The 26,811-nt window shown below is 43.5% G+C and overlaps 2 protein-coding genes across 2 annotated transcripts in view; both read left to right on the forward strand.

Moving 5' to 3' along the window:
- The window catches only part of LOC135216436 (transmembrane protein 243-like), a gene marked incomplete at its 5' end in the record, with an annotated part of 44,280 nt that extends 17,610 nt beyond the window's left edge, over positions 1-26,670 (forward strand). The window contains 1 exon segment of the mRNA XM_064251806.1: positions 25,447-26,670. Within this exon segment, the coding sequence (XP_064107876.1) occupies positions 25,447-25,560 (114 nt within the window). The 3' untranslated portion in view covers positions 25,561-26,670.
- LOC135216664 (uncharacterized) overlaps positions 1-26,811 on the forward strand; it is a 388,956-nt gene that overhangs the window by 144,635 nt on the left and 217,510 nt on the right. The gene's annotated exons all lie outside the window — the stretch shown is intronic.

Here is a 26,811-nt window from a genome sequence, read left to right on the forward strand (position 1 = left end):
TATAATCAAGTACCCACCCACCTCCCCTCAGGGGACAGTGGAAATAAAAATTATGATAGAAAATGGGAATGGTTCCTGATACCCGCCTCCCAGCGGCGGGAATGGGTACTAACCACCTGGCCGACCACTGCGTGTGTCGGAAGTTTTTTAAATTCTGTTCGGACTTCAGAAAATACAGCTATATATATATCTGCCAGGTAAGTATGAACAAACTTTATTGTATCATAACAATATCATTTCAGGGCCTTGTGCTTCGGCCTCTCAACAGCCCCTCAAGTTTTCACGGGGCTAATGAAAAATGTAGCGCAGTGGCTACATTTGGAGGAAGTGAGGGTGTCCCTCTATCTGGACGACTGGCTAATCAGAGCCAAGTCAAAAGAACGATGTCTGGAGGACCTACAAAAGACCCTTACCATGGCAAGTTCGCTGGGACTTTTGGTGAACTTCCAGAAGTCTCAACTAATCCCCATTCAAGAGCGGATTTATTTGGGGATTCGGATGGTTTCTCTGGGTTTTCGGGCGTATCCGTCCCCAAAAAGGATAGCTCAATGCTCCGAGAAGGTCACAACCTTTCTAGAGAAAGATGCATGCACAGCGAGGGAGTGGATGAGTCTGTTGGGGACACTCTCCTCGTTGGAGCAATTAGTTTCTCTAGGAAGGTTGCACCTCAGACCTCTCCAGTTCTTTCTGCACCAAAACTGGTGATGTCTCTCACAAGACCTAGAGTTCTCCTTCAAGATCACAAGGGAGATCAAGAAGGACCTTTTATGGTGGGCGGACCCTCTCAGATTTGTAGAAGGTCTGTCCCTGCACATTCTGAACCCCAACTGAGTGTTGTTTTCCAACGCGTCGGAAACAGGTTGGGGAGCGACGCTCGGATCAAAAGAAGCGTCAGGCACCTGGGAGGGGGAACAGGTGCCCTGGCACATCAACAAGAAAGAATTGATGGCGATTTGGCTGGGCTTAAAAGCCTTCGAGTCACACGTCCGAGATGCAATAGTACAGATCAACGTGGACAACACCACAGCCCTGGCATACATCAGGAAGCAGGGGGGAACGCACTCCTTCTCCCTGTACGAAACAGCAAAGAACCTTCTGCTGTGGTTGGAGGCAAGGAGGATCAGACTCCTCACCAGATTCGTACAGGGAGAAAGGAACGTCAGGGCTGACCTCCTGAGCAGGAAAAATAAAAAATCAAGTCCTTCCTTCGGAGTGGACTCTTTACTCAGATGTTTGCTAGGACCTGTGGAGAATGTGGGGCAGACCTCACATAGACCTCTTCGCCACAGCCAAGAACGCGAGAATAGACATTTACTGCTCCCCGATCTCAGACCCAAGGGCAGTGGCAGTAGATGCCTTTCTCCTAGATTGGAGAGGTCTAGATTTGTATGCGTTTCCTCCCTTCAAGATACTGGGAGTAACACTCAAGAAGTTTGCGACCTCAGAAGCGGCAAGGATGACGCTGATAGCTCCGTTCTGGCCCGCCCAAGACTGGTTCACAGAGGTACTGGAATGGTTAGTATACATTCCAAGATCCCTGCCACAAAGGATCGATTTGCTCAGACAACCCCACTTCGACAGGTATCACAAAAACCTCCCCGCTCTCAATCTGACTGGCTTCAGACTGTCAAAAGTCTTGTCAGAGCGAAGGGGTTTTCTGCAAAAGCTGCAAAGGCTATCGCCACAGCAAGAAGACCTTCTACCCTTAGAGTCTACCAGTTGAAGTGGGATGTCTTTCGTCGTTGGTGCAGGAACCAGAAGCTTTCCTCTTCCAGTACCTCTGTAACCCAAATCGCAGACTTTCTCTTTTTCCTTAGGGAAAAATGCGGTCTGGCGGTTTCAACCATAAAAGGTTACCGTAGCATGCTAGCTGCAGTGTTCAGGCACAGAGGCCTGAACATTTTGGACAACAAAGATCTGCATGATTTGTTAAGGTCTTTTGAAACATCCAAGAAAGTTTCTGCTGGGATTCCAAGCTGGAATCTTGATGTGGTTCTTCGTTTCCTGAGGTCCTCGAGGTTTGAGCCGCCTCAGTCAGCTTCATTTAGAAACCTAACGAAGAAGTCCCTGTTCCTCATGGCTTTGGCATCAGCCAAGAGGATTAGTGAGCTGCATGCCTTAGAAGGAAGAGTAGGGTTCAAAGGAGATTCTGTGATTTGTTCCTTCCTTCCTTCATTCTTAGCCAAGAACGAGAACCCCTCAAACCCATGGCCCAGGAGTTTTGAGGTTCAAGGCTTAGCTGCACTCGTAGGGGAAGAAGCAGAGAGGACTCTTTGCCCTGTTAGAAGTATAAAGTTTTATCTTCAGAGGAAGAAGAAACTTAAGGGCAATAATGATAATCTATGGTGTTCTGTAAGAGATCCCAGTAGGCCATTGTCGAAAAACACACTGGCTCTCTTTATTAGAAGCCTTGTGAAAGAAGCCCATGTTGCATGCAATGAAAATCAATTTAAGCTCCTAAAGGTCAAGGCTCATGAGGTGAGAGCCATTGCCACATCCTTAGCTTTCAATAAGAATATGTGGCTACAGAATCTTATGAAAGTAACTATTTGGAGATGCAATTCAGTCTTCGTTAACCACTACCTAAGAGACGTCAAAATTACGTATGACAAGTGCTTCGTATCGGCGGATTCGGTACTGGGGCAGGGAGCTGAAACATATCCTTTTTAGTTTATTTCCCTTTTTTGGTATTGTGGTTTTATGGTTGTATGAAAGTGATGCGGGTAGGCATCTCTTTCATGTCGTATATCTAACAAGCATTAGATTGGTTAGGTGATCGGGTTTGTGTTTCAACTCCTTGCAATGGTAGTGTACAGGTTCTGTTTTGTAAGCGGGCGAATCCCCTTTGACAAGATCCTGCTTGGATTCTACCAAGGCAATGCAGACTAATTGACAGTACCTATGAAGTCTTCAGCCTAAACAGGTAAGAAAAAAGGCTTTTAGATCCTACAACAGGTGTTGTTTCCCTTTTCTATGTTATGTAGCTGTCTCTTACCCTCCTCCAAGGGTGTCAATCAGCTAAGTATATATCTGACAGGAAAGTTCATGTACAAAAATGATATTGTTAGTACGTATACAATAAAGTTTTGTACATACTTACCTGGCAGATATATACGATTGATGGCCCGCCCAGCCTCCCCTCAGGAGACAGGTGGAAAAGAAAATCTGACTAGAAAACGGGATTGGTTCATACACCCGCCACCCAGCGGCGGGTAAGGTAGATCACCTGACCTACCTGTCGCGTGTGCCGCGAGTTTTGAATTCTGTCGTGACGTCAGAGACGTAAGCTAAGTATATATCTGCCAGGTAAGTATGTACAAAACTTTACTGTATACTAACAATATCATTTTTAAAGTTGATTATTCCATAAAATGTACAGATCTTGTGCTTTAACACTTAGCACAATGCATGTTGGCAGAAAGTTAAATTTTTTGCTAACCAAAAGACCTTGAGTCCTTGTCTCACGTGATTGTCCTTCCATGAAGTCTTCAGCCATACTCACCTTACAGATTACGGAAATGTGTACAGTACTGATGATTTTTTTTAAGTATCCAGATATGTATTACATTTTTAACAACTGGAATTTGTTGAATAGAATATAAATTTTATGTTCAAAAAAGAACCTTTGAGGGTTAGTGCTTTTCTGCTTGCTACTGTATGATTTAGTTTTTTGTTAACTTTGCTGTTCTTTTTGTCTTATCTTACAGCTGTCTTACATGTGGCAAAATCATTATAATGATTTTTGTAATTATCATAGCATTAGGATGTAATAATATCTGTGACAACACCTCTACAGAATAAAGGCTCATCATCTTTTAGATCAAAAGTTCCCACAAGGTTGCAAAGGTTTGCTGCTTGGCTAGGACTTCAGTTAAAAGGGGTGCAATTTTGTACCTTCAAACACTAAAAGGAAAGTAAGGGAGGAGGCAGTGTGTATATGGACTGCTAGGAGGGTGTGACTGTCCCTTGGGGCAGACCCATTAGTAGTTCATATATTGCTGATTGCCAAGAGGATGTGGCTGTCCCTTGGACCAAACCCATGGGAAGTTGACATGCTACAGAATGTTACTAGAATCCATCTCTATATTTTTGACAATCATAGGCTTTAAATCACCCACCATCACCTACTTCAGTAGCTCACCATGCTTTTAAGGCCAGGTCAGATAGGTGTTAAAACACTTGCCAATAAACTCAAAGGAATTCTGTAGAAAACAGCAGTGGAAGAAGTTCAGGATGAGTTGTTGGGTCAGTGCAGTTGAATTTTAATTGTATCAAAGCCATTAGGGGATTGAAGACTGGTCAGAGTTTAGGTGTTGTAGACTTTATGTTAACACAAGCTGATTAGGCAAGCCTGCCACTCATCTGTTACCAATTAGGTGCATGCAGAAGCACATGACACCAGTGGATTAGGTTCCTCCTTGGCATTTTGTTCATAGGATTTTGAATGCTGGTTCCTGAATGTGTCAAAGCACTTTCACTTTTTCTTCAACAAATGTGACTCATCCAGTGCCCCTGGCAGGACAGTTTCTATCTTGCCTAAGATGATTGTGTGGAGTAGGGAATGAGTAAGATGACTGGTCTCTTTTCTTTCCCTTTTCTCCTTTCTTCATACCTACAGGCAGTTTGAAGAATAGACACATACGCTGGAACTGGCTTGATACAGATGAGCATTGCAGCCATACTGTTACAGCATGTTTTATGTTTCATGCAACATAAATCTGCTTCTCAGTAGCTTCAACTCCTCTCCTCAGCAAGCGGAGTAAGGGATGGAGACAAACCCATATTTTGTGGCTAACATGGTTTGTTATTTGAAGATATAGTTCATCTTGACTTCCATGTATGCAATGAAACAAGATTTTTATACATTCAACTTCCCTGCCAGATATATACTTAGCTATAGACTCCGTCGTCTCCGACAGAATTTCAAATTTCGCCGCACACGCTACCGGTAGGTCAGGTGATCTACTGCCCTGCCCTGGGTGGCAGGACTAGGAACCATTCCCGTTTTCTAATCAGAATTCTTCTGTCGCCCGGGCCATCAACATTGTTGTTGGTTCCTCTCGATTGGTTTTTCTTTTTTCACCGGCAATTGATCTTCTTGACCGACTTTTGGTGACGTATCTGGATTGTTGGATTGGCATACGCTTTTGTGGACTGTTTTGTGGACTTGATTTTGGATTTTTCTTTAAAAATGTCTGACTCTGGAATGGTTGTGAGACGTTGTGTGAATGTAGGCTGTAAGGTGAGGTTGCCGAAAGCTTCGGTAGACCCTCTCACTGTATGCAAGGTTTTGCGCGGGAGTATGAATGTTCTTTTACTAATACTTGCAAGGAATGTGAGAATTTGAGTGAGAACGAATGGAAGAATCTAACTAATTATTTAAAAAAGTTAGAGAGAGAAAGAGTGAGGAAGGCTTCTTATAGAAGTTAGTAGTTCGAGATCTGAACTAATTCCTAGCTTGGGATCTTCCCAAGGGTAAGTATTGCTACTTCTCCTTCCATTGCAGCCCTTCTCCTATTGCAGAACCTGTAGATTCAGCGAAAGAACTTGCGGATCTAAAAGCAGCCTTCAAGTTGATGGAAAACAAAATGGCTAGCCATACAAGGTAAGGCTAGTGATTATTCAAGTGGACAGTTGATATGAGTGTCCCAGTAAAGTGGAGGGGGCATCTGGTCGGCTCAGCAACGCTCCTAGGTCTAGACCTCTTCCAAGCTCACATGCCCAGAGGAGAAGGAATGTCAAAAACCGAAAGGAGGTTGTGGAGAATCCCCACCGATCAGGTGTCCCTTCGGCGGTTTCTGTGACACCCAGACTGCCAAGGATCGCTATTGTAAAGGCGTCCATGCGTGAGTGTTTTTCGTCGTCGGGATCTCATCTCCGAGACGTGATTGGAGGGATTCAGATCGATCTCGACCTCTCAAGAGGAGTTTTGGAAGGCTCCGACGATTGATTCGAGCCCAGAAAACTTCCCTGAGGAGTCTCCTTCGGGAGTTAAGAAGGCAAGAAGAGCCATTCTTTCAACCAGAGTGAGAAGGAGTCAGGAGGTGGAAGCTATGGACTCCTCCCCTCCTCCTTCCCCTCCTCCCGAAGAGGATAAAGAGGAGGTTACGAAGAGGTTCATGATGGCTATGCAAGAGCAGATTTCGTCTTTTGTAGGAGTTCTGTCAAAGGAGCCTCCTAGAAGGAAAGACTCTTCCCTTCCGATCAAAAGATCCTCCAGACGTATGGAGGTATCTGCCGCCAGGATCAATGCTCCTACTCGAGGTGAGGTTTCCTGTCGAAAACATGGATGAACCTATCAGACGTCTGGCACCGGCCAGGAGTGAGGAGTCACCCAGGAGGCAGGAGCCAAGAGCCAGGAGTGAGGAGTCAAACAGGAGGCAGGAGCCAAGAGCCAGGAGTGTGGAGTCATCCAGGCAGGAGGCAGGAGCCAGGAGGCAAGAGCCAGGAGGCAAGAGGCAGGAGTCAGGAGTCAAGAGGCAGGAGTCAGGAGCCAAGAGGCAGGAGTCAGGACGGCAGGAGCCAGGAGTCCGCGGAGGAGTCAGGAGGCAGGAGCCCGGAGTTAGGAGGCAGGAGTCAGGAGCCAGGAGGGAGGAGTCAGGAGGCAAGAGTCAAGAGCCAGGAGGCAGGAGTCGGAGACTCGTTCCTGGAATTTATGACTCTTCTCAAATAGGAGCTCCTCTCCTTCAGATCGTAGGAGGTCTTGGAAGGACTCTCCTCCAAACGTGAGCTTTCTCCTTCGTCTGATCGAGGTTTAGACGATTTGTCTGATGACGAACCTCCTGCAAATGAGGGACTCTCGAGTTATAAGGTCTTAGCCTCATTATTGCTACAAGAGTTTGGAGACACTCTTAGTCCGGCGGCTCCTCCTTCTCCTCGTTCTCTCTTTTCGAGCTCGGCTACGGCAAAATCTTCAGCCTTTCTGAAAATGAAGCCTGCAATTTCTATGAAGAAGGCACTCCATTCTTTAGATTCTTGGATGGACAAGAAGAAAGAGTTGGGAAAGACGGTATTCTGCATGCCTCCTTCCAAACTACATGGAAAGAGAGGTATTTGGTATGGGACAGGAGAGACTATGGGTCTTTCTCTGCCTGCCTCGGCAGATGCGGACTTTTCCAAATTAGTGGAGGCCTCTAGACGTCACTCCTTAGGATCGGTCAGATCGACGTGGAGCACTTCGGGGAGGGTTGAACCACTTTCTAAAGGGACTTTTTGTCACTTTAGAGGTGTTCAACTTTCTGGATTGGTCACTCGGAGTTCTGGCCAACAAATCTAAAGATCCGGATAGTTTCTTAAAAACCCAGAGATTCTCCATAGCGTCCTGTCTTGCATGGACAAGGCAGTACAGGACGGTTCGGGAGAAGTGGCTTCCCTTTTTGGTGCTGGTCTCCTGAAGAAGAGATCAGTATATGGATCCCTATTATCAAAAGGTGTTTCTCCGAGCCAGGAGGACTGCTTTATTGTTCGCACCCCTCTGTCGGATCATCTGTTTCCTTCTCAGTTAGTGAAGGATATATCTCGCTCGCTAACTGAGAAGGCGACACAGGACCTACTAACACAAACGTCCAAGAAGGACTGCCCTGTAGTGTCGGCGATTAAGAAGGACTCTCGTCCTCCTCAGCACCCTTTCTTCGTGGAGGTGCAGCGGCTCGTCCCCCCTGCCGAAAGAAGAGCTCTGACAAGAGAGGAAGGTCTTCCTTTAGACCTTTCAAGAAAACCAAATGACTTGTTGCTCCTTCAAGCACCAGTGGGCGCCAGACTCCTGAACTTTGCAGGAGTATGGGCAAAAAGGGGAGCCGACCCTTGGTCAGTGTCGGTCCTAAAGAAAGGATATGTAATCCCCTTCGAGGACAGCCCTCCCCTAACATCTACGCCTCGGGAACTGTCAGCGAGGTACAGAGACCCTGTAATGAGAAAGACTCTCCTTCAAATGGTGGAACAAATGTGGGAAAAGGAGGCCATCGAACTTGTGCAGGATCCACACTCCCCGGGATTTTACAATCGCCTTTTTCTGGTACCAAAGGCATCGGGGGGATGGAGACCAGTTCTGGACGTAAGCGCTCTGAATCGCTTTGTTCAGAAAAAGAAGTTTCGCATGAAACATCCGCTTCAGTAGTCGGCTCTTTCCGTCCAGGAGATTGGATGGTCTCTCTGGACTTGCAAGATGCGTATTTCCACGTTCCCATTCACCATTTGTCAAAGAAATATCTTCGGTTCGTAATAGGAGACAAGATTTTTCAATTCAGGGCTCTGTGCTTCGGTCTGTCTACAGCTCCGCAAGTATTCACCAACCTGATGGCGAATGTGGCAAGATGGCTTCACCTAGAGGAATAAACATCTCCCTCTACTTGGACGACTGGCTGATCAGGGCCAAGTCGGAGATTCAGTGCTTGGAGGACTTATCAGTAACAAGGAACATGATAGAATCGCTGGATTACTCGTGAACCTCGAGAAGTCGCAGCTGATCCCCCAGCCAGAGCTTGGTCTATCTGGGGATTCAGATGGATTTTCGGGGTTTTCGAGTATTTCCTTCGCGAGAAAGAATCACTCGAGGTTTGTCGAAAATCTCGAGCTTCTTAGAGAGAAAGAACAGTTCAGCGAGGGATTATCTGAGCCTTTTAGGGACCCTGTCCTCACTAGAAAGGTTCTTCTCTCTGGGGAGGCTTCACCTTCGCCCTCTTCAGTTTTTCCTGAAAGGGGTGTGGGTGGAGTTTGGAAGACGGGACAACTCTCGGACATATTCCCGCTTCCACAAGAGGTAAAAGATCATTTGAAGTGGTGGATCCTTCCTCTTCAAAAGAACGAAGGCGTATCGCTTGCCCTGCAGAACCCAGACCAAGTGTTATATTCCGACGCTTCGGAGTCGGGATGGGGAGCGACGCTAGGAGCAAGGGAGGTGTCAGGCACCTGGACAAAGGAACAGGTGTTCTGGCACATCAATTGCAAGGAACTAGTGGCCATACACCTAGCCTTAAAGTTCTTCGAAGAGATAGTCAGAGGCGGGGTGATACAGATAAACTCGGACAACACCACGGCTCTGGCTTACATACGCAAGCAAGGAGGCACGCACTCTTTCTCCCTCTTTCAGTTAACAAGACACCTGTTAACCTGGACAGAAGAAAGAGGCATAACTCTCCTCACAAGATTTGTTCAAGGGATAAAGAATGTGAGAGCGGACAGACTGAGCAGGAGGAATCAGGTCCTTCCCACAGAATGGACTCTACATGAAGAAGTGTGTCGAAGTCTTTGGTCCCTGTGGGGGAGACCTCACATAGACCTGTATGCGACGCTCCTCTCCAAAAGAATAGAGATCTTTTGCTCTCTTAGTGAGGAAGATCCGAGAGCCTTCGCAATAGACGCGTTTCTCCTGGATTGGTCGGGTGTGGACGCATACGCCTTTCCCCGTTCAAGATCCTGGGGGAAGTGCTCAGGAAGTTCGTCCAGCTTCAAAGAACACGAAGTTGACACTAATAGCCACCCCCATTTTGGCCAGCCCAGGAATGGTTCACGGAGTACTGGAGTGGATAGTGGACTTCCCCAGATCTCTTCCAAACAGACCAGACCTACTCAGACAACCCCACTTCGAGAGGTTTCATCACAACCTCCCAGGTCTCGCTCTGACTGCCTTTCGACTATCGAAAGACTTGTCAGAGCGAGGGGCTTTTCTCGCAAGGCTGCGGGCTCTATCGCTAGAGCCCGCAGAGCTTCGACGAGAAGAGTATACCTATCGAAGTGGGAAGTCTTTAGGAGGTGGTGTAAGAGTCAGAAGCTGTCCTCCAGTACCTCTATAGTGAATATTGCCGATTTTCCTCCTCTTTCTGAGAGAGGAATCACACCTATCTGTCTCAACAATAAAGGGATACAGAAGCATGCTGTCTTCCGTATTTAGAAATCGAGGGCTAGATATTGCAGACAACAAAGATCTACACGATCTAATTAGATCCTTTGAAACTTCAAAAGCAGCAACTCCTAGAACACCTAGTTGGAATCTGGACGTGGTTCTGAAATTCCTTTCATCGGATAAATTCGAGCCTTTACATCTGGCTTCCTTCCGCGACGTCACTAGGCAAATGCTTATTCCTGTTGTCTCTCGCTACAGCCAAGAGGACGAGCGAATTGCACGCTCTAGATTCCACAGTGGGGTTCAAAGGAGATGCTGCCATCTGTTCTTTCCAGACAATGTTTCTGGCGAAGAACGAAAACCCGTCAAAACCTTGGCCCAGAAGCTTTGAAGTAAAAGGTCTATCTAACCTCGTAGGCAGAGAGATAGAGAGGTCTCTCTGTCCAGTGAGAGCTCTTAAATTTTATTTAGAGAGGAAGAGACAGATGGAGCTTGTCAACAAGGTCTTTGGTGTGCGGTGAAGAACCCCAAAAGACTCATGTCCAAGAACGCCTTGGCTTTCTTTGTGAGAAGCGTAATTACGGACGCTCACAAGAACTGCTCGGAGGAATCCTTCGGTCTTCTAAAGGTCAAGACCCATGAGGTGAGAGCAGTAGCAACGTCCTTGGCGTTCCAAAAGAATATGTCTCTTAAAAATATCATTGAGACTACATATTGGAGGTGCAATTCAGTGTTTGCATCTCATTATCTGAAGGATGTGAGAGTGACCTATGAGAAGTGCTTCTCTCTAGGTCCATTTGTATCAGCAGATACAGTGCTGGGTCTTGGAGCAAAGACTGATCCTTAAATATTGTGTTTTTATCGTACATAAACCCTCTTGTCAGATATGTGCTTGGTTTTCTATTAGCAAGCTCACTGATGTCGCACGGGAGCATAGTGTCATTGCTGGTAGGGGATCAATGGTATGTATGGCTAGTCGGGGAGTACAAAATATTTTTTTTTTTGTATATTTTGTAAAAATGAAAGTGTAATTATGTTTCGAGTTTTTGGTTGTTTGTAAGGAGTTCGGGGATAACTCCTTGCAATCTTAGAACTAACATGGATGTTAGGATCAGGTGATCGGGATCGGTGTTGTGCTCCTTGAACAAGGTGTATTGTCATGTTAGTGGAATAGCACCCAATGACAAAGGCCTTTAGGCTCTGCCGAGTAAGTGGATAAGACCCCATTGGCAGACCCACAAGAACTCTTAGCCATAGATCAATATCTCGCTGAGGCTCTTGAGGCTAAGCAGACTCCAAGGCAGTAGCCGCGAAGTCTTCAGCCTAATAAGGTAGGAACCAAGGTTTATTAATACCTACAACATATGTTGTTTACCTGTCTATTTCAGTAGTTAGCTGTCTCTTACCCACCACCAATGGGTGCTAATCAGCTAAGTATATATCTGGCAGGGAAGTTGAATGTATAAAAATGATATTGTCATGTTACAATAAAGTTATACATACTTACCTGACAGATATATACGATTAATGGCCCACCCAGCCTCCCCGCAGGAGACAGGTGGAAGAGAAGAATTCTGATTAGAAAACGGGAATGGTTCCTAGTCCTGCCACCCAGGGCAGGGCGGTAGATCACCTGACCTACCGGTAGCGTGTGCCGCGAAATTTGAAATTCTGTCGGAGACGACGGAGTCTATAGCTAAGTATATATCTGTCAGGTAAGTATGTATAAAACTTTATTGTAACATGACAATATCATGTTTCATGGGGTTTTCTGAGTTTTAACTAACAAAATAGGCAGTTTGAAGCATTTTTATAGGGGCTTCAACTATTCGTGGATTCTAGCTATTTGCAGAAGCATCTGGTACGCATCCCCCGCAAATACAGGGGAACATTTTAGTGTGTTTGCTACTGCAGCAAAATTGCAGTATAGCCAATTTCAATGCTTATCACTCTTTCCTTTCCAGAATTGTTTAAGTGATGGGTTATAATGTAGCGTTAGAGAATTTTAGTTATGATAGGCTTTCTGAGGATAGCCTAGCCAAGATCCCAATAAAAGCAAGAATTATAAGAAGCAATTTTCATTGAAAACATACAAGGGCCCACCACAGAGGGAACATCCCTATGGAAGGCTGTGCTTAAAACTGGTTTAAAGGAGCAAAGTAAATGTAGCTTTGGTAGTGCGTACGCTGAGCTTGGATCGATAATATGTAGCTAGACCGACGACATCTTATGTCTGGTGCCAAAGCTTTTAGCTTATCTGGTGCCAAACTATACTGGTTGATCCTTTTTTATCCTGTCTTTAGTCTTTTGCTTGGCTCAGGATTAGGTCATGCATTTATCACATGCAGTGAATCCTAAAAGAGTGCTTTTCGTCATCCGATTCGTCTCCTAGCAGAAGTGGATGGACTTCCGACGAACTGTTGCGTCCGATCAAGAGGAGTTGGAAAGCTCCGACGCTGGACTCGAGCCCGGAACGTTTCCCGGACGATTCTCCCTACGAGAGGAAAAGAGCCAAGAGGACAATGTCTCGATCTCCTACGCCTTCCAGGGCGCATTCTCCTATTCATGAGAAAGAAAAGGAAGAAACCGCGACGGACATCCTACTTAAAATGCAGGAACAGATTTCTTCATTAGTAGGAGTATTGAGAAAAGACCTTCCGAGGAGAAAGGATGATTTTCTTCCTGTTAAGAGATCTCGTCCGACGGGCGTTCCGGACTCCAGACTCCTCTCCTCTACTCCTCGTCCGAGAACAGAGATGAATAAGGAAAGACGGACGAAAACACATAGGCTTGGGACGCCAGATACGGACAATGAAGAAGAGTGTCCGAGTCGGACAGAACCATCCAGGCGCTCGGCGCCAGAATTGGACGACTCGGACAGGCAAAAGTGTCCTACGCGGACGGCGCCAACCAGACACCATCCGCCAGACACGGACAGCCCGGACAGGCAGATTTGTCCTATGCGGACAACTATGACCAAGCCCCGTGTGCCGATTGCGGACAACCTGGACAAGGCAGACAGCCTGGACAGGACAAAACGTCGTGCGCAGGCAACTCCGTCTGGGCGCCAGGTGCCAGAAGCGGACAAGACGGACAGGCAGAAGTGTCGTACTGGAACGACACCAGCCAGGCGCCAAGTTCCAAATGTGGACAGCTCGGACAGACGACACTGTCCGAGACGGACAGATACGTCCAAGCGCATGGAACAAACTGGACTTTCGGCGCCAGATAAGCACCAAGCGCCAAGATTTTCTTCAAGAGAACCATGCGGAGAGATCAACCAGGAAGCGTCTCTCTATGATTTAGACCAGGAACGTTTTTCTCTGGACAGAGACGAAAAATGTCGCACAGGCGGCCGTCGTCCTGGTCACGAGATATCCGTTTCTGGTGGGAACTTTGCGCAAGCACAAGTGTCTTCTGATAAGAATGCAAGATGTCGCACAGGCGGCCGCCATACTTGTCAGAAAGGCTTAGATGATGATCGGGTTTCTTCTCAGGATCAGCGTTCGCTGGACAGGGACGCAAGATGTCGCACAGGCGGCCGTCGCCCTTGTCGGGAGGGAGCTGATCCTGCAAGGAGCCCTTCACCTTGCGAGAAGAGACGTTCTCCCGCGGCTGATAATGATTCTCCAGTGGAACTCGAATTGGAAGATGTCTCTGACACAGAAGATCAGAAAGGGGCTGGACTATCGGACTACAAAGCATTGGCGGCGCTTTTGCTCCAAGAATTTGGAGATTCTTTGAGTCCTGGCGCCCCTCCGTCTCCTTGGTCGCTATTCACGAGCACGAAGACCTCAAAGTCGTCCTCCTTCTTGAAGATGCGGCCAGCAATTTCCATGAAGAAAGCTTTGCAGTCTTTTGGAAACTGGCTCAACTCCAGGAAGGAGTCGGGGAAAGACTGTGTTTACCTGCCCTGCCTCCAGACTTTCTGGGAGGAGGGGTATCTGGTATGAGACAGGCGAAGCAATGGGACTCGCCCTCCCAGCTTCTGCAGAGGCAGATTTTTCAACGCTGGTGGACGCGTCGAGGAGACATTCTCTCTCCTCAGCCAAGACAACTTGGGGAATGTCTGAATTGGACCACCTCCTCAAGGGATTGTTCCATGTCTTGGAAGTTTTCAACTTTCTGGACTGGTCCCTTGGGGTGTTGGCCAAGAGGACACAAGACAATGAACGCCTGAGCCCCGATGTCCTTAATAGTATTTTGGCTTGTATGGACAAGGCAGTGCAAGACGGATTGGGAGAAGTGGCCTCCCTTTTCGGGGCGGGAATACTTAAGAAGAGAACTGTGTTTAGTTCTATTCTTACAAAAGCAGTCTCTCCGGTACAGAGGTTGTCCCTACTGTACGCCCCTCTGTCCAACCAGCTGTTCCCTTCTCAGTTAGTGAGAGACATTTCTCTCTCACTAACTGAGAAGGCGACACAAGACCTGCTGGTACAGTCAACCAAAAGGCCGAGGACAGCTGTTCCCGCTACGAAGAGGGAGACACGGAACCCAAAGCCGCCCTTTCGAGGGAGTTCGTCTTCTCGGTCCTCCTTTAAGAAGAGAGGAGCAGAAAGAAGAGGTAGGTCTTCTGCCTTTAGACCTACCAAGAAAAACAAGTGAACCTCAAGTCCTCCAAACACCAGTAGGCGCCAGACTTCTGAACTTTGCAGAAGAATGGGCGTCGAGAGGGGCGGACAACTGGTCCCTCTCAATAGTGAAGAGAGGATATCTAATCCCCTTCAGAGACAGGCCTCCCTTGACGTCTACTCCAAGGGAACTGTCAGCGAAGTACACGGACCCTGTCAATAGGAAGACCCTTCTTCAGTTAGTAGAACAAATGTTGGACAAGGAGGCCATAGAATTAGTGCAGGACCCACACTCTCGGGTCTTTTACAATCGACTGTTCCTCGTACCAAAAGCCTCGGGAGGGTGGAGACCTGTACTGGATGTGAGCGCACTGAACCGATTCGTAGAGAAACAGAAGTTCTCTATGGAAACTTCCAACTCGGTTCTTGCGGCTCTCCGTCCAGGAGATTGGATGGCCTCCTTGGATCCTAGCAAGGATGCGTAATCTTTTGCCAACAGGTCCCTGGCTGCATCCGTCATCGAGGAAATACCTATGTTTCATGATGCAGGGAAGGGTCTTTCAATTCAGGGCCATGTGCTTCGGCCTGTCTACGGCTCCCCAAGTGTTCACAAGCCTGATGAGGAACGTAGCACGATGGCTTCATCTGGAAGGGGTGAACATATCCCTCTATCTGGACGACTGGCTAATAAGGGCCAAATCGAAACAACAATGTTTGGAGGACGTGGAAACTACTTTGAATCTCGTTCATTCACTCGGACTACTCGTGAACCTCGAGAAGTCTCAGATGATCCCCAGCCAGGACATTGTCTATCTGGGGATTCAGATGGATTCTCGGGGTTTTCGAGCATATCCATTGCAAGACAGAATTGCTCAAGGCTTGGAAAAAGTCTCAACCTTCTTAGGGAAAGAACGAAGCTCAGCGAGGGAATGGATAAGTCTTCTGGGCACCCTTTCGTCGCTGGAGCAGTTCGTTTCCCTAGGAAGGCTAAATCTGAGACCTCTGCAGTTTTACCTGCAAAGAATGTGGGACCGAAAGAGAGGGGAACTTTCGGATCAGTTTCCCATTCTACAAGAGATAAAGTCAGACCTGAGGTGGTGGTTAACCCCTCTTCAAAAGAACGAAGGTACGTATATCCCTTTCGATTCGGAACCCTCTCCTAGTGTTGTTTTCCGAGGCCTCGGAAACGGGATGGGGAGCAACACTAAGGAAGAAGGAAGTGTCAGGAACCTGGACAGAAGAACAGGTGTCCTGGCATATAAACGTAAAGGAACTTATGGCAGTTCATCTAGCCTTGAAGAACTTCGAGTCGGAGGTCAGAGGCGTGGTAGTCCAGGTAAATTCAGACAATACCACGGCTCTGGCTTACATCTGAAAACAGGGGGGACTCACTCGCTGACACTACAAGATAGCGAGAGACCTCCTGATATGGGCAGAGGAACGAGGCACTGTACTCTAGACGAGGTTTGTACAAGGAACCAAAAATGTAAGAGCAGACAGACTCAGCAGGAAGAACCAGGTCCTTCCAACAGAGTGGACCCTCCACTCCGGAGTCTGCCAAAGGCTCTGGTCCCTCTGGGGGAAGCCCCAGATAGACCTGTTCGCCACATTCCTCTCCAGAAGGATGGAAAACTTTTGCTCCATAGTAGAAGACCCCAGAGCAATAGCAATAGATGCCCTTCTGATGGACTGGTCGGGCATAGATGCCTACGCTTTTCCCCCATTCAAGATTCTGGGGGAAGTGTTAAGGAAGTTCCGTTCCTCGGAGGCGACGAAACTGACACTCATCGCCCCATATTGGCCCGCTCGAGACTGGTTCACAGAGGTACTGGAATGGACGGTGGACTTCCCCAGATCTTTTCCCATGAGGACAGATCTGCTCAAACAACCCCACTTCGAGAGATATCACGGAAACATCCACGCTCTCTCCCTGACTGCCTTTCGACTATCGAAAGACTTGTCAGAGCGAGAGGCTTTTCTCGAAAAGCTGCGAGCGCAATTGCCAGAGCCCGCAGATCCTCTACTCTGCGGGTCTATCAATCGAAGTGGGAAGTCTTCCGTAGATGGTGTAGGTCGAAGAAGCTGTCCTCTTCCAATACCTCTGTGACCGAAATTGCTGATTTCCTTCTCTTCCTTAGAGAGGAATCACGCTTAGCTGTTTCAACCATAAAAGGTTATAGGAGCATGCTCTCGGCTGTATTTAGAAACAGGGGCCTCAACATAGAGGACAACAAGGATCTCCATGATTTGATACGATCCTTTGGTACTACAATGTCTAAGTCCTCTATCACACCAAGTTGGAATCTGGATGTGGTCCTCCAGTTTCTCTCTTCGGATACTTTCGAACCGCCGAATAAGGCATCCTTTAGAGACCTCTCGAGAAAGTGCATTTTTCTCTTGGCCCTCGCGACTGCCAAGAGGGTCAGTGAGATACATGCATTAGACTCTCTGGTAGGTTTTAAAGGAGATTCTGTTGTTGTCTCTTTCCAACCTCTGTTTCTGGCCAAGAATGAGAACCCTTCTAAACCTTGGCCCAGAAGTTTTGAAGTCAAGGGCCTCTCTCCCCTTGTGGGTAGAGAAGCAGAAAGGTCTCTGTGTCCGGTCAGAGCACTGAAGTTCTATCTGAAGAGAAAGAGTCAACTTCAGGGTTGTGATCAGAGCCTATAGTGCGCGGTAAGAAGAAACCCGAAAAAGGCACAAATGTCGAAGAACGCATTAGCATTCTTCGTGAGAAATGTGATAACGGAGGCTCACATTAAATGCCAAGAGAAAGCCTTTAAGCTGCTTAGGGTTAGAGCACACGAAGTACGTGCAATTGCAACTTCCCTAGCCTTTAATAGGAATATGTCAATGAAAGACATATTAGTAGCAACGTATTGGAGATGCAACTCAGTGTTTGCTTCCCATTACCTAAAAGACGTCAGAGTGACTTATGAAAAGTGCTTTTCTCTTGGACCTTATGTATCAGCGGATACCGTGCTGGGACAGGGAGCTGGTACTGATCCTTAAATAATATTATTTATAACTAAAAAATTGTTTGGTTTTGAGTTTTTTTATGGTCGTTTGAAAGGATGTTGGGGGGATAACTCCTTTCAATCGTAGTACTAACCCCGGTGTTAGGATCAGGTGATCGGGATCGGTGTTATGCTCCTTGATGATGCCATTTGGCAAGGTGTTTTGTCATGTTAGTGGATAGGACCCATTGACAAAGATCCTTAGGTTCTGTCGAGTAAGTGGATAAGACCCCATCGACAGACCATCAAGAACTCTTAGCATGAGGTCACTACCTCGCTGAGGCTCTTGAGGCGATGTAAGCTCCTAGGCAGTAGCCATGAAGTCTTTCGCCGACACAGGTAGGAACCAAGGTTTCTTATATTATTGTTACCTACAACGTATGTTGTTTTCCTGTATATTCAGTAATTAGCTGTCTCTTACCCTCCGCCAAAGGTGCCAATCAGCTAAGTATATATCTGCCAGGGAAGTTGAATGTATAAAAATGATATTGTCATGATACAATAAAGTTTTATACATACTTACCTGGCAGATATATACTTAGCTATAGACTCCGTCGTCCCCAACAGAAATTCGAATTTCGCGGCACACGCTACAGGTAGGTCAGGTGATCTACCGCCCCTGTCTCCCGAGGGGAGGCTGGGTGGGCCATTTAATTGAATATATCTGCCAGGTAAGTATGTATAAAACTTTATTGTATCATGACAATATCATTTTAGTAGGAGCTAGTCCTTTCAAATAGGAACTCGGGATGACAACTACAGTCTGGCACAATCTCGTTCTATGAGAGCCTGAAATGATTTCTGGCAGGCGGAAGAATAAAGCTATCTGACTGGCTAGATGTTCTGGTATTTCCTAGAAACTAGAATTCCAGACAAGTTTTAACCCAAAATTTTATGGTAAGTATGCGTCTCGTCCTGGAATTAGGACATCTTGCCATTTACAATAATAGACATTATCTTCTAAGACACATATTTAAGAGAGGCATTTGCTCCCTTTTAGCAAAGCTAAAGACATTAGTTTAACCTCTACCTCATTAACTTTCAAGTGATATGTATCTCGTATGTCCATTCGACAAGGGAGGAGGCATTCTGAAGTCCATAGGAGTCCAAAGAAGTTTGCCCCCAGGAAGTCACTCCTCAGTTTCTTTTAATTAATGACCAGTGAGCAGGAGTCATAATAACTATCCAACTCAGGGGACTCCTAGACCCAGTCCCTGTCAGACTTCCATGCACCTGGGAGGATGCATATAGTACTGAAGTCCATAGTCGTCCCAGTCAGTTGCTCAGTCAAACCTGTTGTCTGCAGGTTTTGATGGACATTGGAAAGGAGTCGACAGAGTGCATTCAACTTCCTGTTAGTATGACCTCCTTGGTTTTTTGTGATTTTGAGAGAGTTTTTGAAAAGTGTTGAAATTTAGGGAGTACCTTGAAAATTTTAGTTATTGGCATGGTATCACCAAAGAAACCATAGGATTCTTTCCTATTGTCCAAACTTTTACTGTGTAGTGAAGGATTGAAGTTTAGGGAGCCAGGAGGGTACAGTGCACCCATCACTTTTAGTGGATGGGTTGTAGTTTTATTTCAGTGTAGGTGTGACATCATAATCTGGTTGTTTTTATTATGGTACTGCACCCTGGACAAGGGTAACTTGTCATCCTTGTGAGCAATTGGAATCATCCTTGCTACAAGGTTCCCCCTTTAGTAAAGGCAACCCTCAGCTTTACTGCCACACCACTACATGTTCAGTTGAGCACCAACCAGAGGCAGTATCTACTGCAAGCTCTCTTGACTAATAAGGAATGACAAGCATTGTTTTAATGCTAGCAGCTCTTCTATTTCTAATTAATTACGTGATTTAATGTTTTAGAGTAGAATATGTCCATCTATCTCATTCCTGTCAATGTGGGAATCAGCTATGTAATTCATGGTAAGTTAATTAAAAATGACATTTTTATAATAAAGTAATGTTTTAATTATAATTACCTAGTAGTAATTACATGATCAGAGCCCTCCCTCCTCCCCTCTGATGGACATAAGCATAAATGGAATGAGCTAGTCTGCTGTGTCATTCCTAACCCTCTTGATAGAGGGCAAGACTGGTGTCACACAGTATCAGTATCGCTACCATGAATTTTGAATTTAAACTGCTGCGAACAAGTGAAACTAATAGCTATGTAATTACTGGATAAGTACGTATAATTAATATTATTTTGTTATAAATATGTCATTTTGTCATGTTTCCCTGGATGATGGTTGACAGAAATTTCAGTGCTTTAGTCCTAAATAGAGTTACATACAGTAGTATTTTATAATGTGAGTATATGTACGGTATATCTTCTTATGCCCTCTGGCTCTATGAAGATTATTGCTTGTAGTGTGCCTTGTTTGGAATACTATGGACAGATCTAAATGTATTTTACTGAAATGGAGCAATGCTTTTTACATTTACTTTCCATTTATTCCTTATGGTCTCTTCCCCATATCATTGTCCAACTTCTCTATTTACTGCAATTTTTGTCTCTCATTTAGAAATAAATTAGATAGAGAAATGTGGCTCAGTGGTCTTGTAAGATAAATGTTATGTAATAATAACACTACTATAGTAAGAAAACATATCTTCCTACAGGGATTTTGTTCCTTGGGGATTCTATTCATAGATTTCATAATGCTTTCCCTGTAGAGTGGAAGTGGTCGATAGTCAGTTATTTCTTGTTACCAGCCTGTAGTACATTGCACTTGAATTTCCAATAAACCTCTTAACGATCATAAAACCATATGTAACTTTTCATGCATGCAACATACAAAGATCATTAAAAAAGAAGAGTGTAACTAAACCTTCTGATTTGACTGCTTACTATATCTGTTTGTATGTGTATACACACAAGAACACAGTTTTTTGCCTATATATTGATGGACTCCCAATCCTATTTTACCATTAAGAAATGAACTCTCTTAATTTTTGAGGGACAAACAACACTGCAGATTTCCCCTTGTAAAGACATACAAAAACACCAACCACTAACAAACTGGCTGCTATTCATCACATGGTTTTGGAGGACAGATGTTTACTTGTTCAACAGCTATCCAAGACCAAGGACATGACTTATGGTTCAGTGTACACTTTTGACTGACCTCTGAGGTATGAGCAAATTATTTGCTGGATGGGATACCATTAGTGTTGACAACAGAACAGAAGCTGACCAGTGCTGAAAATTGAATGACTCTTGACTAGTTTCCAGGCTGATCTAGACAATTTAGTGGATTAGTAACCATGAATGAGACATGGTTTTAACATTTTCCACCTGAATTCGAGAATGAAAGCAAGCAATGGTGGTACTGCTGTGGTTTGCCACCCTCCCCACCTCCAAAAAAAAAAAAAAAAAAAAACCAAAAAAAAAAAAAAAAAAAAAAAAAAAAAAAAGGGGGGGGGCGACGGGCTTCTATCAGCAAGGTAATGACAATGTTTTTGGAATCTGAGGGCGATGACTTGAAAAATATTGAGGTGATTAATATGAGCACTGTAAACCAGGAGTGGGACGATTTAGAACAGCTTGGAAAAAGGTCTGACCATTACACTCCACAACATATGATAGGGTTAGGCTCCTGTCCTAAAAACCTTCGACCCCATTCACAATGCTATAAAATCACACCAAAGAGAAATGTAGCAAATGCTGAGTGTAACTTACTTAGTAATTTACATTTGTGTTGCATGTAAATAAAAGGTAGAATATACCCACAAGCATATTTTAGCTAAGCCTAGACTGCTCTGAATGCTTAGTAGTTTATTGGTAATAACTAGGTTGTCTGTACAATTGCATCCAACTTGCAGCACAACAATCAATTCTTTGATGAATCTCCATATGTTTATGTTGTAGTATTGGTAAGTGCTAAGTAAATATCAGTCAAGATTAGATTTTAAGACAGCAACTGTGAGGTAAAACCAAGTTTTATGAAACCTTCAATTACTCATATTTTTTTCCACTAAATTTATGGAAACTACCTGCAAAGGTTAAATTTAAATGTAAAAATTCTTGCAACGCTTATACTAGAAGGTAGAAATTTGCTTACAAAGTAAAATATTACAGTGAATGGAATATGAAATGAAATTGCAAAAATAATTGATATGATTCAGACTGATAATTTTACCACTGCAAAACGCCTTGTCCAAATTCTTCATGTTTTTCTCTGAAAATGTATGATTACAGTCTTATTAATTAGAATAGAGATAATGTAATCAGAGACGAGATTAAACTCTCAGTGCACTTCAGTATTAATAAACAGTCAAGCATGGATACTCATCAAACTTAGTTATGACATAGGTCAACAGACTTAGCTGGCTTTCATTGTGTGATCAGTTGATGTGGGGAGTGCAAGGATGAGTGAGATTTCTTAGGTCTAGACATAAAAAATGGATTGATGATTTACTAAGTAAAATTGTCATACCTAGTATTTCACACCCTATGTATGTGGAGGAGGAAGAGATTTTATATTGTCAACGGAATTGTGACAATTACGCAATCTAGATGAAAAACAATAAAACTGTGAGATGACATTCTGTTGCATGAGGACAATCCTCATATCTACCAGCACCATTTCCCTGATTTCCCTTACTTACATTACATGTCACTGGTTGACTTCAAGCTGTTTTCTAAACTTAATTCCTGCATGCATGGACACCATTTTGGGAGCAATAATTCATCCTTGCAATGGAGAAGTATGAGGAGTCTTAGGATCCAAGCTGCTTTTGTAACAGGATGTCAGTGCTTGAAGATTGATGGAGTTAAAGAGAACCTGTGCTGGAAAATTAATCCAAGAACTGTCTTTCTGCATTAATGCGTTTTTTTTTTGCTGAAACTGGAAGCATTTTGATTGATACTTTTACTTAAAAGGGCTGAAGTGACCAGTATCTGACTCAGTTTGACACCCAACATAAAACAAATGAGGGTTTGTTTGTTAGAATGTATTAAATTTGTTAGAATGTGTTAACTTGTATCAAGAAACTGGTGTTTGTTACTTTGTGGAGGTGGTATTAACACTTTTGAAATTCCCAAGACTTCAAATAAAGTCATCTATAAAAAAAAAAAATTATTAACTGTAAATATTTTGATGTTGGATATCTTAGGAAAGTGGATTATAACTTGTTTCGTAGGTAAGTATGGCTGTAAAAAGAGGATTAATATTAAACCAGTGTAAAATACGGTATATTAAACTTTGGATACTTTTTTTTATTACATTTTCGTATGTGTGCTGATATAAATATTATAGTCCTAATACAGTGGAACCTCAACATACGACAGTCCCAACTTACGAAAAATTCAAGTTATGAAAGTAAATACAAAGATTTTTTTGCCTCTGCATACGAAAATAGTTCAGCTTACGAAAGGGTGTTACTGTAAAGTCTCGAGATTCGCCCTGACCACCGAGAACAATTTTAAAACTCGCGCGCCGCCAACTGAGTAGACTCGCCACCATCTTCCTGCTCTCCCATTGGTTCCTGATGCTAGTCACTGCCATAAGATCTTGCTCTCCTATTGGTCAGCATCATGCCTCTATGTAAAGGCGTTCCTTGACCATTTTTTGCGGCAGCGTTATTGTAAACACTGGAATTCGTTTGTTCACATATACGTATTTTGTTTGTTAACATAAATTCGTGTTGTGATTTCGCTTTCATTGTACTGTAAGTTACTTTATCGTGTTGTGTGTAAACTTAATTACTACTTAAGTTATTAGCCATGGGTCCCAAGAATGTTGCTGAAGTTCACGGAAAGAAGAGGATGCTTTCTATGGAGAACGAAGATGGAGATAATCAAGAAGTGTTAATGTTTTCTGCCATTTTTTAATGTGTTTTGTAAAGTTTAGTGTTCATGTTTTCTGCCATTTGTCCTCCTCCTCTGTCACCACTTTCGGAGATCGCCTCACTCGAAAGGTAAGGTTCCACATTTTACTACATACTTATGTACGTATAGTATTTCATGTACCATGTACACTAATACACTTTATTTACAGGTATGTAGTATATATTAGTAGTACGTATATATGTAGTTTAAGTTAGGTATTGAATAGTCCAAATTGTTGTATTTCATTGTTTATTGGTCAATTTAGCTTTATTATAAAATTTACTGGGTTGTTTTGTAGGGCTTGGAACGAATTAGGCAATTTACATGTAAAATGTAGTTCAAGAAACGAAAAAATCAGGTTATGAAGGCCGCTTCGGAACAGATTAATTTTGTATCCTGAGGTACTACTGTATATATTATCTCTAGAATGGGAAATGAACTGTATCCTATGTTGTTATGATGCAAAAAGTGGGCGGTAACCATAATAAAGATTCTTAACTATGGCTTTTGCTGTTTATATAAAAAAAATTTTAAGTCTTCACCTAACTTCTACAAATGTAATTTCTGGACTCGGCAGTGTCGCTCCGTGAAATAGGTTCCTTTAGCACTATTTCTAAGGTAAAATATTGCTATCAAAGGAATTTGACTTTATTTTTCATTTTTATGTCTACTATAATAAATAACAACTAGTTATCTGGCATCAAGTGAGACAAAAACAGCACTTTGTCAGTAAAGAGAACCTTGTAGCAAGGAATTAATTTTCTTTAAACTCATAACCAGTGTACTTACTAATGGAGAGGCGTACCACTGATTAATTTTTTATCCCTCATACCCACTGAAAAAGGGATTTTGACAAAGGAAAAATCTATTTCTGGGGGAAGACCTGTGTCGCCCGGTGAAAAGTTCCTGTAGCTCTCTTTTCTAAGTATAAATAGATCTTAAATGTACCAGAGAAAAAACTAGCATGGAATGCGGAAGTTACTACCTTCAGCTCGATCACCCCCAAGGGCGTCGGTATAAGCACTAGGGCGAGTGGAAGCCACTTCTCACAGGACTTTTGCCAATTAGAGGATTCCTCTCAATGTCCCCCTCACAGTGAGAGCCGTTACAACGGCTACCCCCTCTACCTTCCACTCGCTACTACTACTAATACCACGCTGCCATCTTCATTCCTGTAATTAGCCTCTGTGTATCCGCACGTGTCTCAGCAGCTCCCTTAAGTGCCTTATTTTGTCGAAGCTATGTCTTCTGTAGATCGTCCTGCTTCGTCATCCAAGTTGAGTATTCCAATTGGTGTTTTCGTAATTCGTATGGTTACGATGCATTCCATTTTTAGCCTTCGGCCCCTTAAAAAACGTACTGGGGCGCCGCTAGTTCAGCCGCCATTTTGGGTGCATCATCAGACGCTTGCGTTGTTGTTATGGGTTATTTCTTTTATTTCTTTTATTTCATTTTAATTTTATTCTTATGTTTCATTACGGTTATCGTTACCGTTTTTGTATCACGTGCTTATTCATTAGCCGACTGAGTTCGGATTTGGTTCGTAATTTTAAGGTAGGCCTAATACGCTCATGACATCCTCTGGGGTTCTTAAAATGTTAATTAATACATAGTTTAGCCTCTGGCTTCTCCCCAGCCCCTCAAGAGCATGTTCGTGCCCCTCTGTGCCTATTCTTTATCATGTATTGTATATGTGCCTTTTGTTGGACTACTAGCTAGCTTATCATATTTATTATGGTAGAGAAGTGAGTTCTCTCTCTCTTTCTGCCGATGCGAGGCATGCATGCATTATTGTTTTAATGCGAACCAGATAGGTACTTGATTTTATGCACGTTTATGATTTTCATATCACTGAGAGGTTGGAAGTGTTGCCCTCCCCTGGCTTACCTGACCAGGCCTAGACTAGGTTTTGGAGGGTAGGCCAGGTGCCCCTTCCCCTATACCCTTAGGCCTCTCCCCCCGTCCGCGCTACGGTGCTAGCTGGGAGGATATCAAGGATAGAGAGTCTCTCTCTTGTCATATTGTTGGACCTATCTAAGAGAGCTACAGGAACTTTTCACCGGCAGACACAGGTCGAACCCAGAAAATACTAAAAGTGTTCGTATCTTCTTATACAATATAGGTTATGTACATGCTTTTATGAGATAGGAAACTATAGTACAGCTTTTTGTTATTCATTTCAGATTGTTTGGTACAGACAAGGAGATCTTGATCCAAAGTTCAAGAAACTTATCTACTTTAATGCTTTTTCTATGGTAATGTTGTGCATTTGTGGAAATATATTTTTCCATGAGTAGTTGTTACTTGTGTATAAGTTATACGTACTAATTAGGTTGTTGGAAAGAATCTCTCTCCCTATGCTATGTGAAATTATACTGTAATGTATAATGTAATAAGAAAAGTTTATATTTTTAATAAATTTGTTAGTATGGTATGCGTATTTTCAATGTTCATGGACAAGTGCTCTTACAGTGATGATTATTGTTATATGTTATTCACTAAGATAATTATTATATTGATTAAGTTACATGTAGGAATTACTCAGTGAATTTTAAACAAACAAAATTATAAGTGTGTTACTGAATACTTATTGTATTTTACATATTTTATAAAAAGATTCAAGAAAGTCTCAAATGGATAAATTAAGGTTGGTCATTTTGTAGACACTGTCTCTGACTAATAACCTGCTCCATTTGGTACCATGTGGACTCATGACTGGAGAAATTCCCAAGAAAAAATATTCCAAAAGGACATTAAATTTATGGCCAAAATAAAAAGAATAAATACATACAGGTACAAAGAAGGATTGCTTAGCTGGAGCAATAGTGGATTGGCCAACCTGACTGGTGGAAAATTCCAGCTTACAAGAGGGGAGGTTGTGTGATATTGCAATACATCAGCAAGTTTCAATTATCGTACAAGACGTGATGGTTTGTCAGGTTACATTTTTTTTAGTGTGGTCAATACCTGTATGACATTGACAGTGTACTGTACTGGATTGCAGTAATTATTCATAATAATAATTTAATGAGCGCTTATGTACAGTATGTATTGGATATTTCAGAGAGTGAAAGTGACAGTGTTACAGGTACAGTACCCAAATGCACGAAGTATAATAATTACTGTAACATTAAAAGCATACTACAATACAGCATGGTAAAAAGAATGGTTTGCACATTAGTTAATAGCAACAGGTTCTAATTCATGTTCATTGTGTATTTATGTAAAGTATAATAAACTATTTTAAAACATTGATGTAATACAATATTATATACATATTATAGTATAGCCAAAATATGCAAGTCATTAATTGTGTTCATTTACTATATAACTTGTCAGAGTGAGAGAGGTTGAATGAGTGAGCTTCATTGTTCTTCAGTATACAGTAAATCATCATCATGATAAAAGTTTTTATGTGAGTTTTTTCCTTAACATTGTTAGTCCTATAATAAAAGAAGGTAATCAGTAACATTATTAAAGGATGAAATTATAAAATACAGTGATGATAACTTACCGCAAAGAGATTTAAGCTCCCCCCAAAAAAAGAA

This window comes from Macrobrachium nipponense, chromosome 6 (assembly GCF_015104395.2).
Source record: "Macrobrachium nipponense isolate FS-2020 chromosome 6, ASM1510439v2, whole genome shotgun sequence".
NCBI classification, from domain to species: domain Eukaryota; kingdom Metazoa; phylum Arthropoda; class Malacostraca; order Decapoda; family Palaemonidae; genus Macrobrachium; species Macrobrachium nipponense.